We start from the raw sequence: 21,595 nt of genomic DNA, 5'->3' as shown, positions 1-21,595 counted from the left end.
GGATGTCATCCCTTTTACAGTAAAAACTTGGAGAGCCAAGCTGTCACCTGGATAAGTAATGAAGTAGTAATTGATAAATCCCGCCCCTGCCCTGTTCTGATACTTTATACCAGTGGAAATGGCCATGAGTGGGACGGGTACCAGACCCACAGTCAGTGAGAGTATGGATGGGTGTAACGACTTCACTGAAGAGTTTAATATCCTTTTTATACAAACACATTAGATATACCACTCTAAATTAAACATGTTTGATGAATAATCATCAAAAACTGCAGGAACATTTTTAATCATAAAAAAACAAATGTTATGTAAATCATTACTAGCAGCACTGTCTAGCACTAACCTAGTTCAAAGTTAGGCGTTACTACAGTAATATTTTTCCAGTAACCAGTGCTGTGTAGGAGGAAGAGTAAAGAGTGTTGGGACTAAACAGCTGCGTAGCATCATTACAAACACTCGTCCGTGAAGCTGGAGAACATCCAAGTTGGATCAGGAGTAAAAAGGTCATGTGATCCCGATGTGTCCAGATTTCCCCTGATCCAGAGTGACGGTGCAGCGGCGTGAGAGGAGGTGTGAGTGAGTATTATGATCTGGGGTTGCTTCTGTTGCTCAAGTTGACTTTCAAGAAATGTTACATTTTCTTTATGTGTTTTTAATAAAACACACTTGATTTATTTGCGTTTGCTCAGAAAACTTCCTGCCGGGAGTCAATTTTAGCAAAGACATTAACCTGTTGGTTCATACTTTATATCACAAATTATATCATCTTTGCAATTTTCATTTATGACACTACAAACTGCATGTTTCTTAATACTGTGTCGCTCTACTTTTAGTCGGGATTGTTGCTTTGTGTTTTGTAGCACGTGACCTACAGTACGCTCACTTTGCAAACAGTTTCTCTTTCGTCGCATCACAGACACCAAATCGCGAGCTTCTGAGCTCGTCAACGTGATGCTGAGAAGGAGGATGTGATGGACGGAGTGGGTGTTGTCTCTGCTTCACCACTGATGCGTTCTGACCTCCGACCTCTGCTCTCATGTCTCTTCACAACATCCCGCCAGCATGGCTGACCTGTCCCAGTTTCTGGGCTCCAGTACAGATGTCCAGCTTGAAGCCTGGCGGGAAGAATCCTCTAATGAAGACTCCTAAATCTGCAGAATTCAGCTGCCTCTTGCTGCAATAAAACACTGGCAAGCTACGTGATGTATTTCTGTTTTATTGTTGCTCCCAACAAGTGATCTGACTAAGCATCCTTCTGTCAGTCCTGCAGGGCTGATTAAATTCTGCAATCTGCATAAATCTACAGCTTGTTGAGTAAAAACCAAATACTGGAATGAGCCATCTGCGGAGTAACATTCACTTTGTAGTCAATACATCCCATTACCTTTATTCCTGACATGTTATGATGTAAAGATTTATACTGATACTCTTGATTACAATATGGTAAAATCAGGAGTTTAAAGCCGGTCTTCATGTGTAAAAGTAATGTAGAGCTGCTTTCATGGATAAGACAGTCAAAAGTGTGACGTTTGCTGTTCATTAGAAGTGTCTGCTGATCTGAATCGGTCTTGACCAGACGGGGTCCAGGGTGGAGACAGAAGAACCGCTCTCCAGAAAAGGATAAATAAAAAAATGCCTCGCCGCATCAGGGCCTCAGCACTTGCCATGAAAATGACTTCCCAAGTTTACCAAAATAACCTCCAGGATAATAAAAATGTTAATGTGGACGACGCAGCCGGACAATGATTTAAGACAGTAAATCCACCACAGAACAGATCCAGAAGGGAAAAAACCACCCAGTCAGAGCCCCAACCCCGACTCAGCCCTGACCCCGGTCCAACTCAGCCCTTAGACGCTGAGGAATGATCTCAAGAGAAACACCACACCAGACATTCGGGCCATAAGATTTGGGAAACAATGAGAATTGTGATTTTTAATTAACTGAGATCGAGGTTTTTCTGGCATGATTTGTTTTCACAAATTGAAATGTTTATTGTGATGATAGGATTCCAACCTCAACCCTTGATCCTGGCAGTCGACATTAATTAGAATGACATTTATAATCTCCTGTTGTAAATGGATTTGTGCTTTTATTTACCATCATATTGATGTCAATGCAACTCTTGATGTTAACTTAATTACATAATCCCTCAGTATTTATTTCTATGTATTGATTGTTATGTTGTGGGGGGGTGTGTGTATTTCTCCAGGTTTGGCTCTGACTGGACTTGGGAACAAAGGCCGAGTGAGAAGCGGGTGCATTCAGGAGCATTTGATAAACTCTGTAGGAGTGATTCTTTGTGCTGCAGCTCCTGAAACAAAGTGCGGAAGAACTGCCGTCACTTGGAAATGAGATTGCACTTCATTTGCAATTTATTGTGCAGCTCATCCTACAAAAGTGTCAGAGCTGACGCAGCTCCGGAAAGAGGAATCAACAGAGAGGTACATGTCTTCATCAACAGCAACTAAGTCCAAGGTCAATGAATAAATAAATGAATAGATGTCTTCTGAGTTTTCAGGATACATTTTCATAATTTCACATTCGGCTGCTTCTCATTGACACGTCTGCTGCGGGGCTCCGATAGGCGCCACGTCGGAAAGGTCATCAGCAGCTACGCATCAGCAAACCTCTGCGGTTCAAAGGGAGATTATCATCATTATCATTCGGCATCAAACGAGATCATCAAAGCCGAGTTCGCCGGCTAATTACGCACAAACAAGTCTGAAAATATTGACTGTCTTGCTGCAGGAACCAACCTAAAGTAAACACGTCGCTTTGAACTTGAACGACTCTTTAATTCAGCGCCTGGTTCCTCCCATCGGTCTCCTGCAGAGGCGACTCTCCCAGCACCGAGCGCGACCGCCACCACGCTGAACATGGTGGCAGCCCTTCGTCCCAAGGTCAGACCGCCGCCTCTCTCAGTCATCCCTCCCTTCCAAGCTCTCTCTCTCTTTCTCCGTCTCCTCTCTCTCTGCCTGCAGCGCGTAAGCACCGCTCATTATGTTGAGTTATTTATGATGAGGCTTTAATAATTCATGCCCGCCGATCTCATGGGGGGGCGGGGGCTAGAGGTGCGAGGGTCATTCATCTAGACCCAACTAATCTCTCGCTGAACTGCCGGGGGCAACGGTGAGCGTGTGCAGTGTCGACCGCTATAACCCTCAAACGCACTGACAAAATATTAACAAGATCTAAATGAAATAGGGCTGCAGCTATCGAATATTTTGGTGATCGATTATTCTATCAAATATTCCATTGATTAATCGGATAAAACTTACTTAAAGCCCAATTATGAATAGAAAATAGAAAACAAGACATTACTTAATTAAAAACAACCAATTTGTTTCTTTTATGAGAATAATTGACATTTATTTACATATTATTCAAACTAGTAAAAAAAAAAAATCAATAATAAAAAATATTCTGAAACACTGCTTTTAAATTGTGCAACTTCACACGCAGAAATGCTTGGCTGTGGACCGGGACTCGGAACAAGAGTCTTACACCATGTGGACCAGGGCCTTTTTTTTATTATTTTTTATTCATTTTTAATTTCAAATGATCCCACACCTTCTGTCTCTTCCTCTTAGCTGCGTTTTCTCATTGTCAGTCCCGGCCGGCGTTCGTCCGCTTTAAAAAGGGACACATGCGTGTTACCACGTTGTGTCACATTAAAAAGAATCCATGCGAAACGTGAAGTTTATCATTATTATCTATGCGGGATTCTGAGTGGGCGGGGAGGCTATGATAATGAGGCACTGTGCTGATTGGCTGCCTGAATGACGCGATGCACCGCTACGAAGAAATGCCGGAAGCTCCGGCCGGCGGAATTAGTTGTGGGCGTGGTTTCAGGCATCGGAGGCCAACCTATGTAAATCGCATCTTCGTTACATAACGAAAGGGAGCAGAATCTGAACGGCTCGTAGAAGAATCATACTGGATGGCTCATCCGGGTGGCTGTACAGACACTGCAGAATTTGGTTGCTTTCCTCCTCCTCTGAGTTGGCAGGCTGAGGGGAGACCACTTTATATAAGTTAAAGCAAGAAAAAACGTGTTTTTCATAATAAGTCCCCTTTAATTTTTTTTTTATTTAAACAAGGCTTCGAGGCAGAGGAAATTCCTTGATAATATTTTGTAATTGAGGTACTTGAGGAATCATTGCAGCCCTAAAATGAAATGAAAAACTTTCAAAAGCATCAACTTCCGTTTCGTCTCAGGCTTGATAGGTTTGGCACCTGCACAACATCCGAGAGTTCAGCCTCGTGCTGCTGTCAGAAGATAAGGACATTCAACGGTTTCATTGCCTAATTTGGTTCAGTCTGATGAAAATATCAGAAATAATAAGGTTTCGTATTCTCCCTTGAGGAGATTGAACATGCCACGGAGGGTTTAATGAAGGAACCGGCCTGGTCAACGGCATCTCTGAAGGTCAGAAGTGACAGAGATGCAACCAGAAACTTCCAGACAGTCTATCCAACCTGTGGTTCAGTCATAATTAATGGTCATTATTAAGTCTGCAGGGTTGGGAGCTCCGTCCCCACTGAGGCACGGAGGCAGTGGCATCATGATGTGGGGCTGAATGTGTCCAGACACAAGGAAAGACTATCACGCCAGTTGAACACGAGTTCAGGACATATCTTGTAGAAGCTGCAATACTTAAGCCAAGTACATTTGATCTCCGTCTGACAAAGTTGACAGCTGGTTTCTTTCACAAATCAATCTGATAATCCAATAAGCGTTACACCTTACAGACAGAAGCTGGAATGAAAGTTGCTTTTGACAACGAACCTTTATCACCTGAGTAAAACAAGACGAGACGCAACGAAAATAATGGTCATTTGACGATAACAATAATTAAAATATATAATGCAATATCGTGGACGGATAAAAACAAGACTAAAATGTAGATTACAAAATAAAAACTCTGCTAAAATGTGTCTTCATTTTCGTTGACCAAAATGAGACGAGATGAAATGTTCTAACAAGGATCCTTAATATCAATTTTTTAAGTAGTTTCCTCTAGTTTAGTGGCTGCTGCTGGGTGACGTCACGTCCTCAATCCCAGTCGCTGCAGCGGGGAATCAGATCCAGAAGATGCAGCTGCAGGTTAGAGGCGGATGCCGTTAACGCAGAGCTCTAGGTTCACGTCAATTAAAAACAAAGTTACATAGAGAAAGGGACCGATGGCCGACGCAGGGATCTTCTCTGGGGCTGGGAGAAGAAGAATAGACCATCTTTGGATACACTTTCCTACATAGACGTGGAAAAGAAAACCCAATGTGTCGTCGAAAAAAAGAAAAAGATGAGGAGAAATGCGGAAAAATAAATATGTTGTAAACTCAAATTAGAGTCTTCTGTATTTGGAATGAATGTATTCTTGAGTCTATAAGGTAACAACAATATAATAATAAGATAACCTTGTTTGAATTGTAAAATGGGTTTGGCTAAATACAATCTTTGACTAAAACTAAACTAAAATGGTCCTGGACAATTCTGACTAAAATAAGACTAAAATGCTCAGACTTTTAGTCGACTGAAACTTGACACGACTAAATAGAGTATGAACGTGACTAAAAGCAATAAAAACTAAAACGATAGCTTGACCCAAAGACTAGACTAAAACTAAAATTGAAACAGTTTGCCAACAACAACACTAGCTTGAACCCACTCCTTCAGCGCTGAGGTGGTCTGTTCGACTATCTGCCTCACGCCACAGCGTGCACGTTTCCCCCGACCGGGCGTGATTAGTCGTGACTCTTTAAAATGTGCTAAATAACAGCGCGCTGTGACCGGAGGATGTTGCGTGACAATCCCACACAAATCATCACCACAATTCATCCGAGCACTCACTCAGGTATTAAACAAAGCTGCAAAAAAGGACAAAACTGGACAGATAATGCCATCGAGGAGGAAGGTTCCCTGTAGATCAGACTAACATGGTCTAGGACATAAGTGTCTACAGAGTGATCAATGATAAGAATTAATAAATTCAAATTGTTTTTTTCTAATCCTTTTGTGATGTTTGATTTGAAAATACAACATTAGACAATCAACCTGGTGATTACAGGGACTTATAGGGATAAATGGGACACATGGTGGCGTGGGCTGGGTGGGTTGAGTGAGAGGGAGGGAGGGAGGGAGGGATTGCCTTTTTCTGTTTTTATTGTTTTATTGTCTGTTGTTTTGTTTCTCTCATAATTGTAACTATTTTTTTTTAACAATATGTTTATTGATTTTCGTTTTTTGACAGAACATACAGTCACAAACAGTTTTCCAAATATTTCTGTGGAGCTTCAAAAAGTCTTTCTTTGCAGCCCTTTCAGGGCCATCATCAGTGTAATACTCTAGTCCATTATTAGACTTAAACAAAAAGAGCATGTTTTACTATGCTTTAAACAAAATGTCAAGAGCTGTGACATCCCAAACATCCCTCCTCCCCCCACCCTCAACAACCAACACTCAAGGGTGAATTAAATCAAATACAAACATACAATGACATAATATCAAATCATATGATAACCCCCCTCCCACCCCACCAAAACAAAACAAAGCGAAACAAAAAATATACGTATAAGCGGTCCTGCTTTCTTATAAAAGGCATGCCAGCTTCCACCAGCACCGCCCCTCAGGTTTTAATCATCAATTACAGTCCGATCACTTTCCAGGAACTGCATAAAAGTGTCCCATATCTCTGTAAACTTGTTTAGTTTCCCTTTGACGATATACGTTAATCTCTCCAGTGCCAAGCATGACGCCATCTCCCGTAACCACATTCCCTGTGTCGGGCCATCCATACTTTTCCACCTTAATGCAATCGCTCTCCTAGCCTGAAGTAAGGACAGGTCAATCAAGGGAGCTATTTTGCGGCCTGGTGCATATAATTGTAACTATTTGAATATTACAGCTATTCTTTGCTTATGTACAGATTGATAGTGAAATTAAGCTGTAACAAATGTATATGTTTAATGGAAAAAAAATCAATAAAAAAATTGTTGAAGATAAATTAAAAATCACCACAAAAAAAGCACCACATGGGACCAGATGATGACCGTCAGGGCGTCGACCGGGCCACCTGCGATACTTGCAGTCACGAAGTTGACGAGGCCAGACGTTACGCATTCATTAAATGTCCATTTAGAGGTTTTCCTGAATGGCCACATTTTCTCTTTGCTGCTAACACTTTAAATTGCATTATTCCGATACTGATACCAGACATACTCGCCAGGACTCCTGAAAAAATAAAAATCAGTATATGCTCAAATATTCGTGTCCGTGCACCAGCTGTTACACCCTGAACCCCAGTTCTCCTTTGCTCCTCAAAAAGACAGCAGAGGAAACGGCATCATGTTTACCAACCGAAGCTGCGGCATCCAGAGGTGAAGCTACAGAGACACTTGACTTTTATCAAGACAAATGGAAAAAGCAGCGTGCTGCAGCAGCAGAGGCAGGATCCTCTGCTGCTGCAGCACGAAATCAGAGCAATGACGGCCCAAACTGTCAACTTCATCCCCCCAGATGACCAGGCCCGGCCAGCTGTTGATCTGGCTGTGAAACTGAACATCTGGAGCTGCAGCACAGCTCCAGATGCAGCACAGCTCCCCAGGTCGGAGAAATACATCTGAAACGGTTCTCAAAATGGTACAAATCTGACATTAAATCACATCAGCCGCCATCTGAAAGGAAAATAATCAGCTTTTATTACATGCATTTGGACCTTAAATGAGCTCAAATGTTTCAATATAAACCACTTTTTCTTCCACATATTTGCGGCTACAGTTTATGTATCTAATAGATATTTTATATGACGTTGATTTTGAAATACAAACGTATTAAACAACACTGGGATCAGTGTCCCCCCCCAACACAGTTTTAGGGGACAGATAATCGCAGTAGCCTAGTCTTGATTCAGTTTTAGAGACATGGAATGGTTGCTGTTTGTGTCTCTGCCTGTTCCCATTTCTGTTTGTTTCTTTTCTCTATTGCAGATTCCAAAGGCCTGTGTGCCCATTGTGTGTTTTCCTGTGTATTTAAAAAAAATAATGAAAAAATAATTTAAAAAAAGATTAAAATGCATATATATGCTTTACGTTTTACCAAACTTGGTATTAACCATTAATATATATGCAGACAAGGGGAAGAAAAAAAAACAAAAACACTGGGATCAGATCTGTGGTCAGTATTGGCCAATACCCAGAGCTCAAGTGAAGGCAGCACGTACACAGCGCACGTGAAAACTGTTAATCAACAACAGTTTGGAGTCTTTAGGAGGTTAGTGAAGTTAATGAACGTGGGCAGGTCTGTGGAGGAAACTCACCATGTCCTGGCAGCGGGGGGGCGGCGGGAGGGGGTCTAGGTGAGGACAAGAGCCCCGTCACTCGGCCTCTTCATGCAGTCCAACGCCGTTGAGTGTCACTGCGGAGGAACACAGACAGACGACTCAGGAACAACGGTGACCTCCACCTCCAAGACAAATGTTCAAACTTTCTGCTGCTCACAATTATTCATCTGTACAGTCATTGCTAAACAAGTGGAGCCATGAATTAGATATACACGCCAGGAAATAGAAGCATTAAACGGCTGTCAGAGACGATATATCTGGTCTCAGAAGAGTTTCGTTGACGGAAAACTGCAGATCCACAACGGCTCCTAATGAGTCCATCAGATCCCTCGGAGATGTGATCCCGACACCGGTGGCGGTAATTTACTAAAATGCCTCCACTCAGCCCGCTCAGCTCTCAAATGTGAAGCACGGCTCTGATAAACGGCGATGCAGAGGTCATTTTCAGACTTAGTTTCTCCTTAAAAATCCATAAATAAAATCAACATAATGCATGTTTGTAAAGACAGACTACGACTACTTTATGGCCTTCCCGTCAGCTCGACCAACCACTTAACCTCCAGGCCGGCTGCACGTCAAAAAGTCATCCAACTTCAGAGCAGAAATGAATTTGCAGCCTGGTTCAAGAAATCATTTTGCTCTTAATAAGCGCTACTGCTGTGGTCAAGTACAAGTGCTGTGATCCACAGCAGCAGCGCGACTGTTCACCACTTCATACGTTCACACGTATTCAAACTGCAATTCTGTTGTTCACTCCAGACCGGGTCCTCCCTGGTCCCAGATAGTGTTGTTTTTGGCAGCCTGTTCACCCAGCAGCAGCGACTAAACCAGAGGAAACTACTTCAAAAATGGATATTAAGGATCTTTGTTAGAACATCTTCTCGTCTCGTTTTGGTCAACGAAAATGAAGACACATTTTAGCAGTTTTTATTTTGTAATCTACATTTTAGTCTCATTTTTATTCGTCTACGATATTGCATTATATATTTAATTATCATTATCGTCACATGACCAGGATTTTCGTTGCGTCTCGTCTTCCTCAGGTGATTAAGGTGATTTAGTCATAATTTTCTTGACAAAATCAACTTTAGTCCCAGAGAGCCCCGCCTCCAGCATGGTTTAGATGTTTCCCCGCTTCAGCATCCTGTGATACACACTGGCGTACGAAGAAGGAAGAAGAGAACAAGTCCTTTTCAGAATTTTCTCAGCATAATGTTCAATATTTTAATGGAAAATAGAGAATTTCAATAAGAAAAACAAGAACAAAGTAGAAACTGTCATGAATCCTGCATCTCAAGCAGGAAGATTTGCTCCGTTTTATGTCTTTGTAACATTAATAATTGTAGATTCTGGTGAGGGAGTCCACCTCCAGGCGAACTACCCGTTTCTGACTATTTAAACATGTGATAGTCACTAAAAATTAATCTTCTAATTCACCACGGACGGTTTAACCACAGCAAAGCCTGATATGTGCTCGTGTGTACTGCGTCCATCCCTCTGCCTCGTCACAACCTGTAGTACCCATGATGCAACGTGAGTGCAGATGCTCTTGTTCAGGACACGTGTTGTTTTTTGTAGGAGCTGATGCAGCCTGGAGGCCCCCCCCCCCCCCCCCCCCCCGCAGCAGAGGTGGACCGCAGGCGTCTGGTGTTTCCAACTCCGCTGCCTCGTTTTCAGACGTCGGGCTCACTCAGCGCCTGGCAGCAGATCCGACGTGTGCCGGAGTAATCAGCGGTGCAGCAGCTGTCACGGCACACAACTTCATTACTGTTTTCACAAAGTTGTACGGGCGCGTTCCCTCGGACAGAATCCTGATGAGCAGATGGCGCTCCGAAGTGACGCTCCAGTCAGGTTAAACCAAGTCTTCTATAAATGTGTTTAATTTAAATTAACTTTCCTCCTGCCTTCTGGTCATATCCTTGTTTTTATTAAATCTCAAAGCGCAGACTTGTAATTACAGATTAAGTCATCCTGTCAAATTAACTTCAAGACTCATGGACTTGACGTTCAAGTTTAAAATCAGTGATTTCAATAAATAATTCAAAATAAACCATTGAAGGGCAGAACATTGGACTATATACGTCACATGTGCCTAAGGAAACTGATTGCAGCGGTGCAGCAAGACTAACGATGTGTCACTTGTAAACAAGCTGATCCGGACAAGCTAATCTTTCTAAAGAACTAGTTTCCTCCTCAGGTCGATCTCGTCCCACAGAGCTCTGGGCCTATGAGGACGAACGCATTCAGGGTTGGGTTTCCCAGCCCATCAAACACCTGTTGGAAGCACAAGCTTAGGAGCTTTGTTGCATCTCACAAAGAGAACTCTTCACTGGTTCAGACTGTGGACGAAATGTCAGATCAGTTTGTTCACGAATGACCAGGTTGGTTGAACCTGATCTTTGGTGATGTCATCGATCCCACAGTGAGACAGTGGCTGATCCGATCATGTTGTTTCATCATCATCATTTATTTAACTCAAGACTATGATCACATGGTTTGGAGCACAAGTATACAAACGATTGTACATTTATAGCAAGTGGCGGGCTGTACATGTTCAATTAAAATACTCAATTTGGCAAAATAAATATCATTTGAACAGAGGAAGGACATATTTTTCAAAAAGGCGCCTAATTTATAAATAACATTTAACTTATTAGATTGTAGTAACAAAATCAATTTAAGCATAGATTTGTATAATACTTTGGTAAATATTTTTGTCTGAGATTCATTATATTTACATTCGAACAAAATATGAAACTCATCTCCAATACAGTTGACATTACAGAGGTTACAGAATCTCTGACTTCTATCCAGACCTTTATACCTTCCAGTGACTTTTGGGATTCTGGTGTTATTCATCCTAAAATTACAAATGGCCTGTCTATACTTTTGATTTTGACACAATAAGTACTGTTCTAGCTTAAACTCTTGCTTAAACTCTGCATAAATATCACATGATGTCATCCTATAGAGTTCACTTCGCCATTTTTGCTGAAATTGATCTTTCAACCTTTGCTCAACAGTTAGTTTCAACCAGTCAATGTTATTCCATGTTTGAGAGAGCCAGAGGTGAGAAAAACCACAGTCATCCAGTATCCGCTTTACTAGCAGAATCCATGGTGACTGAAATACATCTGCTTTGTACAGTCTAATTAAACAATCGTACATTATTCTGCTTAATTTACCTTCTTTATCTTCTACCTTCAGACTTGATCAAAACCGAACGTTGCATCCCGATCAGGGATCGGATATACATTTTATTCTCATTAGTGGCCTCGTCAACAAGGCCCCTCTCCCCCGTCTACCACAGACTGTCCCCCCATCCCACTCTACGTTACACTGACGTAAAGACTCCACTTCTGAGCTTATGCGTCACATTAACGCACATCATAGGTCACCTTTGTACAGACTCATTACTCCAGTACTTTAAAACCAACATGTTGTAATTTTTCCTTTTAATATTATTTGTTCTTTCGTATTGCACCAATCACCACGACAAATTCATTGTGTGTGTTAAACTATTTGGCAATAAACATCTTTCCGATTCTGATTCTGATGTCACGTAAAGTGAGTTCAATAAAGTTGTTTGTTTGTTGTGATCTGCGTATGCACACAGCAGCGGAGGTAAATAAATAAAAGTAAAATTACAACGGTTAAGTTAATAGTTGCACTATTTTTACTTGATTATTCAGGCTACCTCGAAAAGAACTGTACTGTTTAAATGCTAAATGATAAAATAAGAATAAAATAAAAATGAGGGACAACCTGGATCTGTTTATTCTGCAATTTAAAAAAAAATTTTATTCCCGATTTTTTTCCCGATTTTTTCACCCAGTGCTCCTACCTAAGTCAGTCCTGGGCATTGCTCCCTCTACCAACCCCGGGAGGTCCTGCACTGAGCTCAGGTCTCCTCCTTAACCTGAGGAGTGATCAGGCCGCTTCTTTTCACCAGACAGGGTGGGGTTTCTCCGGCCGAACGTAGCGCGTGGAAGGATCCCGTTATTCCGGCCAGATCCTCCCCACCCCATCTGTCCCCGGCTGGCCAGAGGGGGCATGTAGAGCCCAGGACTGTTGCATGTTTTTGTGAGGGTAGCTCACCTTGCTACCCAGGGGAACACAGGGAGAACATGCAAACTCCACACAGAAAGGCCCTTTCGCCAACCCCACCCAGGGTGTGGGCGCTGAAGTCATGGGGGAACTAACACGCACTTCAGCGCCCACAGCGTAAGTATCGGCTCGGGACTCGGTCTCGGCAGATACTCAAAATCAACTGACCTGGAATCGGATCGGGGCCAAAAAAACCTGATCGGGACATCCCTAATAACAATGTCCACATTTGACACCGAGCACAGGCAGTTTGAAAGAGATTTCCCCTATCAAACACATACTATGCAGCTCCATCAGCTCCATCAGCACCGACCATCCAACTTCCAGGCCGAGCGAATGCAGTACTATGAGTTACTGCAGTTCCTCGAATGGCCACTGGAGGCTGGCTGTCCAACAGCTGGACCAAACATCTGTTCATGCTTCATGAACGTTTTTATCCATGTTAACAGTGGAACTAAAAGATTACTTAAGACAAGTATTTAGTATACGACCAGAATTCTTCAGTAATGGTTAATTGAAATGTAAACGTGGGGACTAACATATTAATTAAGGCTCCACCACTCGTAAAAGTGATGTAAATCGCCCTCACTGTAGTTGTGCTTTGCACGTTGGGACTCGGTATTCATTTCAATTAGTAAATACTTCAATAATCCCAGATGGGAAATGAGTTATTGTGGTAGTTTTCCTGATTTGTGTGAAGTAAACTGGTTAATCGAATGTTTCTGGAGGTACTCATTGCTTACATCATACTACATTTTGACACAATCCATAAATATTGACAGTTTAGTGTGTGGTTTCAAAAACAACCACAAGACACGCACTCTTTTGTTCATCTTTCTCTCTCTCTATGTTTTTCTTGAGATACATCACCATCAACCGCCGACATCCATCCCTCTATCCTCAGGACACTCCCTTCCCTCTCAGCCACTGTAATTCTGCTCCGAAACCCGTTCATGCTGACACCCAGATTTAATTACTCTGAATATTTTCTCAGTATTAAAACGTGTTAAGCTGAAGCTGCAGCTTCTGCCCACGCCGTCAGACACTAATGAGAAGTGAGCGGCGGTCTGAGGTCTCGGCGCTGCAGCAGAACATCTCAGGGGAGCAGGTGGGCCGGGCCCGGCCTCAATTAGATCGCCCGTCACCTTGACCTCGTTCTGGGGGACGCCGCAGAGCTGCATATGTAGGTATATTTACAGCACGCAGAGCTCGGCTGAGATCGATCTTCTGCCTTCAATCACCACAACGCCCCCCCCCCCCCCCCCACAAGCGGGACAAACAGTCCCCGAACAGCACAACTTCAAAGCTTTTACTACTGCTCAATAATGGAGGATGTTGCTACGTACAAGCAAACAGGAGGGAACACATGAATACTAACGAGCTGCAGAGATAAAACCCGGCGCTGCTTCGTGTCGGTGATGCTCCACGATGCTGCCGCAGCTCTGCTCTGACCCGTTCAGCAGAATGAGACTTGAATGACGTCAGGGAGTGACGGATTACTGAGGAGGAAGAGATGGAGGACGGTGGAAGGTGAGGAGTCCTGGATTACTTCACAGCCCGAGAGCCATATATTATTTATTATATATATATTTAGAGACTGAGACACTAAAAACAGAGACGGGACATAAAAAGAAGTCTCCCCTGGGACCAACCAGGCGTAGCCACTCTGAACCTACAACACTTAAAGGTATTAGAAGGTATTAAAAAGACTAGTGGTGTCAAATTAGCGCCTTAATTGCGATTAATTAATTACATCCAAGTGGATGTAAATGACTAAGACTGCATCTGTTCAAGTCTGTTGAAAAAATTAATAACTTTATAAAGCCACCTTTTTTGTTGTTAAACATCAATCTTTTGATCTCCCACATTAATGTAATGAACTTAAAGGAAAACACCTCAAGTTGAAGGCTTTTTCTCAGCAATTTTTAGGTGCAATTAAAAAAAAGAGATTAATTAATTACAGATGTTATTTAATCAATCGCTTGACAGCACTAAAAAAGACCACAAAATGGGGGCTTGTGAGAAATAAATAAAACCATCTAGATTTGGGTGTTGAAAATAAATATTTATCCCAACAACCGATCACGGTTTTGAACAAAGAAGGTAAACAACACAATTTCAATACTTTCTTCCAACCCTTTAGGCCCCAAAAAAGTTATCCTGCAGCCCTGACACCTGAAGTTTTGTTATAAAGGTGCCAAAGAAAACCTAAAAAATGTTCTGGAAGACTTTTTAGCCTTCGGGTAACCTAGAAGTGGCTCCGGGGCCGAGCCCTCGGCACTTAAGGTCAGCAGTTTGGTTCAGCTCGTGTCCTCGAGCGTCGTCTTCGCCGCGGTCCACTCGCTGCCCCAGAAACCACATGACAACCGTCTGCACACTCCTCAGACCAGTCACTGAGCGTCCCGTTCCCATGACGACTGGCCTGAAGTCAAGCAGTGAAACAGAGAGACATAACTGTGTTTTGGCCCAGATTTGGCCTTTTTATTTCTTTATTTATACAACTCTGGGAAAACTAAACTTCAAAGTCAAAATTCCTTTGCAAATTATTCAGTTTATATCGACTAGATAATTTGCGAAATATTAATACAGTACTCTTTGTAAAGTAAAGATAAAAGAATACCAACGTGGACGTGAACAAAATCGTGGTGACTGCGTTGCTTTTAATGATAGCAGTTAAATGAGCTAAACGATCATTTAAAAAAATGCTTTAAAAAAAAAAGAACAAAAAAAAAACAGACTCCTCCGAGCCCGGAGATGTCGACTCCACCTCTGGACGTGAAGTTTTCCTCTGCACGCCTTCCACCTGCCGGTGGGCGGTACCAGCGCCCACCGGCGCTGGTACCGCAGCAGGGATAGATGTGAATTGTTTCTTTCTGGCACTAAAGTTCAACTATCTTAGAAACTGCTCTCCAAAACTGACACATTAACCCCAACTACACCAACCCCTGGAGAGCGGAGGTCACATGGTTCCCGTCTAGGCTGGAGCTCCAGCCAGGAGCCAAAACAAACTCCACAATGTCCACCGACTTCTTCCTTCACTCAGAGGGGGACATAAAGGGATGGATTTACAGCCAGATAACGTTTACCAGCTCGTACAACGTTTTTGGGTGTTATTGGCTTTGTTGCTCACTTCTTTTTGGTTCTTTGTCCATGGCAGTTTCTTTTATATAATTCATATCGATATCGGAACAATATCATATCAGCCAAAGTTAAGAAATATACCACGATTATTATGAAATGGTACAAACAGAAAGGGTCTCGGCCTATTTCTGCTTTTTATCAAGCTTTGACTGAGAGCAGGAGAGAATCAACGTTTTATATAAAAGCAAAATGGGAAGCAGAGCTAAATATTCAAATACAAGAAGAGGAGTGGTATTATATGTGTGAGAGACAATGTACATCAACAGATTCAATAATATGGAGAGAGTTCTGCTGGAAGAACCTTACTTGGTACTTTATAACACCAAAGATCAAATCTAAGCAACTAGCTATACAACAAGACTGTGTGAGACTGTGTGGGAGTGTGGAGGCAGATCATACACACATCTTCTGGAAATGTACGAAAATTAGTTTGTATTGGCAAAATGTTAACTCAGTCCTTAAAAATGTTAAGGGGTATTTAATACCAAACACCTGTCCAGTGATATATCTTGGGAACAAAAAGTTAGAAAGTTATAATGAAAAAAAGACTAAAGTGCTACTTGCAGCAAGCAAGAAAGCCATAACAAGGAACTGGCTCAATGTGAACGCTCCAAGGCGGGAGCAGTGGTTGGACATGGTCAAGGAAATCCACGCCATGGAAATAGGGATGGGCGGTATGGACAAAAAAATTAATCACGATAATTTCTGGCATTTATCCCAATAACGATAAAAAAATACCAATACAAAATGTGTCATCAACGGGAATATTTCTTTCTTTCTTTCTTTCTTTCTTTCTTTCTTTCTTTCTTTCTTTCTTTCTTTCTTTCTTTCTTTCTTTCTTTCTTTCTTTCTTTCTTTCTTTCTTTCTTTCTTTCTTTCTTTCTTTCTTTCTTTCTTTCTTTCTTTCTTTCTTTCTTTCTTTCTTTCTTTCTTTCTTTCTTTCTTTCTTTCTTTCTTTCTTTCTTTCTTTCTTTCTTTCTTTCTTCTGGCTCATTTCCTCAATTTATCGTTTTTACCGTGAGATGACAAATTCTTACCGTGGGGAATTTTTTTGACGGTTTATCGTGAACGGTAAAATATCGCCCATTCCTACATGGAAAAATGACATTCATACTGAGAATGAAAGAGAACGTATTCGACGAAAATTGGGGAAAATTGAACAATTATATGAGACAACATGACAGAAATATACCACGATATGAATCTAGACCACATCGCCCAGTCCTACCCAGAAACAGTCCTAAAGCTCAGCTCCACGCAGATGCAGCAGGTGAAAAGGAGCGATTCAGCCACAATATTACTGGATGTCAGGAAACAGAGGAAAGCTTTTCAGCAAACAGCATTCTGCTGCAGTTTTCAGAAACTCTACTGGCGGTGTCATTTCCCCATAACCTTTCATCTCCCTCAAGGCTGAAGGTGATTAAAGGAAGATAATTAAGAATACAGCAGTGACTTTGTGAGGACGCTGATGGTGCTGCAGTCGTGGCAGATGGTGTGCACAGCATGTGACAATGAGATAGCGCTAAATTAAAGGGATAAAAAAGAAAAAGCAGAAAGTAGAGTGTTTTTTTTTTCCTCAGCGTAAAAATAGACCCGTTATCAAGCAAACATGCCTTTGTATAAAATAATAGAGGGGGGATGAGTCAAATTAATTTAGTTCCCATCAAGTGTTTGGAAAGGCTTATCAACAGTTACTGCATCAAAAGGACCATCACTGGATCCACATCGTTATGATAAATGAAAATTTAAAAAAACACTCTGACCTGAGTCAGAAGGTGTGATTTTGTTTCACCAAACAGTAATTAACATACTTAGAGCAATTAAAACAGAATTGAAGCGACTGTGAATCATACATGCATTACTTGTTGGGTTGGGAGTAAAATCAGCAGGTGGTGACTCTGAAACAGATCTGTGACTGCTGCTCGCAAAAGCTATTAAAATCTCAGTAGGGCTGCAGAGAGGCGTCATGCAGGTACATCAGGATTTTATTTTTAATCATTATCATTGCATCTCTTAATGGTTAGCGAATAGCAAAATCCACAAAGTCCGACATCGCTCAAAGTACAGCTGAGTGGGAGAAGTGTGAGCTGCACTAAAACCCACGGGTGACGCTAACGGCATCTTTACCTGCAAGATGACCGGATCCGACAGGAAGACGACCTGATGGGAGGATGATGCCGTTTCACCTCCAGAAAACTAAAAGTGCCCACTTACGCTCACTTATGCTGGAGTCCATCCACATGCTGAACAAAAGTACTAAAACTATGCCTTTTTAATCTAAAAATGAAAGGTTTTTTTGTTAATCATATTCATAGTTGAAAAAAAAAACCCTTAGTATCCTTAGTATCCTTGCCAGGCCTTTCTAATGTGCAGTTGTTGAATATTCATGGTTCTTTCCTGGAGAAATAAATATTTTAAAAAGTGGTCCTGGTGGCAGTGTGTGTTGCTCTGAACATCCCAGTGAACTTTTTCCACATTCATTTTCCTTGTCAGCTTTCTGATTGGTCCCTGACTGACCAATCAGAAACATCATCCTCCATCGCTACATCCGGGTCAGAATATCCGGTTGGACAAAACAGCCTCTCTCTCGTTCACATCGATGGAAAAAGCCTAGTTTTTACCTTCCTTGTATCAACATTTAAATCACTGGATTATTTTTTTAATCTTTGTATTAGTAAAAGGAACATTTGTAGTGTTGTGAGGGTGCAGCGTATTTTATCCCCAAATTGGCAGAAATCCAATCCGTACTTCCAGAACAAAGTCGGAGCTACAACCCATAGCTACAACTACGAAAGCCTTTAATTATTAATCTTAACATGGTTAAGTGGTGTGTTTGGGGCACTTGTAAAAGAGAGAACCACAGGAATACATTTAATCTCAAAACCAAAAAATATCTACTTTGGATAAAGCTACGTGGACGGCCCCACCTTCCACCGTGCTATCAGCTAAACTCATCAAAATATCTAGTTTTTGCCGAAAATCTTGTTTTTTGAACTCATTACACGGTACCTGAAGTGTTCCTTTTTATTTATATCTAGTTGCTGTTTATTTTCTTTGGTCCAATAATTTAAAATAAAGTGATAAAAAACCCAGTTTTTACAACGGAAGTGGACAGGAGAGAGGACCTAGCAACGGGGGCGGGGCTTGACAAAGGGCCAATTCTCGTTACTGATGAAAGTCTGGACGGTCCACAGCAAACACCAGAAAACATTTGGAATCCAGAGTCGTCTGACTCCAACACGTTTCCACGGTGATGGTCCAGCCCAGAAACGTCGATTAACGGGGTTCTACCAGCTGATGATGGACGACAGTTCTTGATGCAGTTCCATCCGAGGACCACAGTTCCGGTCGGGCCTGCAGCCTCGTCCGCCGCACATCACACATTGTTTTTATGGTTTAAAGATATTCTGCACTGTACAAAGAAAAATATGCAAATCCCTTTCCATCGTTCTTTGACTAACGTTGTTCTCAGACAGTCACTCACACATTTTAAAAGGACAGAGGGAACAGCTCATCTCCATCTTCACTTGGCAAAGAAGCAAACTTTCACATTAACAAATGAAACGTTTTGGCAGGAAAACAAAAAACAAAAGAACATGTTGGGTTCTGTCAGCCACCAGTAAGAGCAGCACGGCCGCGTCGCCGTTGTCGTGACGGTAAAAGCCGGTCCACTAAGTGTGAGTGATGCTTTTAGGGAAACGGCTTCAGAAAAGGTCAAGGCTTTATCTGAAATTGCACATGAAATGAGACGTGAAAGCATCCCACGGCAGCCTCTGAGTCCGTGTTTCACAGGTAGCGGTGCTGGTTCTGTTCCCGGCAGAGGTACGGGTCAGGTAGGGCCCTGCTATAAAAGCAGACCAACCCTGCGCAGAAATATTCACCAAATTGCTGCATTCAGTGCCAGGAAGCCGTCCCACCTGCAGGTACTCGCCGTGTGCAGCCTCTCCTCTCCCGACTCTCATTTTTAAGAGACAACAGACGACCCTGGGGACGCGTTTATTTTGAGGGCTGTGTTTATTTGGGTCGTTTTCACCACAGGTAACTTTTACGAGGAGGCTTTTATGTTCGCTCTAGATTTTAAAGTGTGCATCGGGAGAGGAGGGGATTTTAAAAAAAAAAAAGAAAAAAGGAGCCTCGCTCTGACAAACAAAGCTTGTACAACATTTGATCTGACAACAAAAGGCAACGCAGGCGCTCTCTCGATAACCCGAGGGCTGGTGGGGGTTTCACACACCCGGGAGTCCTGTGACAATGTGACACTTCAGGAGCAGAACTTAATAGATTACTAAAAAGAATTCATGCTAATTTCCCTTCAATGGCCATAAATTATTGAGTTTAATTGCATGAAAAATGAACACTCGCCTTGGTGAGTTTTTTAAATTTATTTATCATTTTTAATTTATTCGTTGTATACTTCGTTGCTTTCGTTAACGAAAATTATGACTAAATATCGTCGTCAATGAACCTTTATCAACTGAGGAAAACGAGACGCAACGAAAATAATGGTCATGTGACTATAACGATAATTAAATATATAATGCAATATCGTAGGCGAATAAAAACGAGACTAAAATTTAGATTAAAAAATAAAAACTCTGCTAAAATGTGTCTTCATTTTCATTAGCAAAACGAGACGAGATGTTATAACAAAGATCCTTCATATCCATTTTTTAAGTTGTTGACAGATGGCCGGCCACGCGGGGATCTTCTCTGGGGCTGGGAGAAGAAGAAGAGACCATCTTTGGATACACTTTCCTACATAGACTTGGAAAAGAAAACCCAATGTTTGGTGGTGGTCGGAGGGGCCGTTTGGCGCAATATGGCAGCCACGCTTCCGTCAGTCTGCCCCAGGGCAGCTGTGGCTACAAAACGTAGCTACCACCACCAGTGAGGATGTGTATGCATGAATAATGATCTCTGTAAAGCTCTGGGTGCCTTGAAGGGCGCTATATAAAACCAAGCCATTATTATTATAAAAATAAATATGTTGTAAACTCAAATTAGAGAGTCTTCTGTATCTGGAATGCATGTATTCTTGAGTCTATAAGGTAAAAATAGGTAATAATATAATAATAAGATAACCTTGTTTGAATTGTAAAATGGGTTTTGCTTTTAGCGTCGGTCGGACATGATTACCAATATTACGTTCTACTCTGCAGCGTAATGCAGCGTATTTTAACTGTGACCTCTTATTTATGTTGCACGTTTCTTCTAATCACACTTTCAATGTCACCGATGACGCCAACGTGTGATTTCCTGGAGTCTAAAAGGTTAACGGTCATTTCTATTCCCAAAACCCTGACCGCAGGAATGTTCACACTTGTACAGGTTCCAACAAGCGCTGCTTTAACAGATGCCAGCGGAGCTCGTGTCCAACAATCTATCGACACATGTAACAAAAACCTCTCATCCTTGCTGAAAGCATTTCTTGTCGTGCTGTTTTTTGAGGCCTACCACATGTTCAAGCGTCGGGTATCGCATCACGGCTGCGCCGGTTGTGAAAGCAGGTCAGAAACACGAGGACCACATCTTGTGAACATCATCTGAAAAACTATACGAGTCCTGGCCAGATAACCTCTGCATCAGACGCTGTTCCCTGACTTGCAGACAATCTGTGTGGGCGCTCGCAGCACAGCGGAGCGGATCAGGATGTATTTCAGCTCAGATACTGTAACCCTGAACATTATGACTCGTTCCTGCACAGCAGAGAAAACACACATTTCACAAACTACAAAAGTTCTTTGCTCTCTTTGCAGAAGCAGAGTTCATCTTTTCTGCAGAGTTTGATAAAAACCGGCTAGAGTTACATAAGCGAGTCACAGCAACACACAGACACACACACGTCTCAGACAGAAATGTTATCTTTACCTCAAAAGAATACCAAAGTCATCTCCCAGCATGCTCTGGTCTGGGAAATAATAATAATGCATTTTATTCATGGGGGCCTTTCAGTGTAGCCAAGGTCACCATCCAACAAGACACAACAATCACACAGGGCAACACTAAA

General features: G+C 42.0%; 1 protein-coding gene across 3 annotated transcripts in view; it reads right to left on the bottom strand.

Annotated features, from left to right (window-relative positions):
* Positions 1-21,595, bottom strand: part of LOC133451513 (spermatid perinuclear RNA-binding protein-like) — a 94,499-nt gene that overhangs the window by 47,697 nt on the left and 25,207 nt on the right. For all 3 annotated transcript variants that reach the window (XM_061730630.1, XM_061730632.1, XM_061730631.1), the window contains exon 2: positions 8,317-8,414. In XM_061730630.1, the coding sequence (XP_061586614.1) occupies positions 8,317-8,319 (3 nt within the window). In that variant the 5' untranslated portion in view covers positions 8,320-8,414. The remainder of the gene's footprint in view (positions 1-8,316; positions 8,415-21,595) is intronic.

The sequence above is a fragment of the Cololabis saira genome, chromosome 9 (assembly GCF_033807715.1).
Source record: "Cololabis saira isolate AMF1-May2022 chromosome 9, fColSai1.1, whole genome shotgun sequence".
NCBI classification, from domain to species: domain Eukaryota; kingdom Metazoa; phylum Chordata; class Actinopteri; order Beloniformes; family Belonidae; genus Cololabis; species Cololabis saira.
The sequence above is the reverse complement of the archived record's forward strand: the minus strand, read 5'-3'. Positions and strand labels throughout refer to the sequence as shown.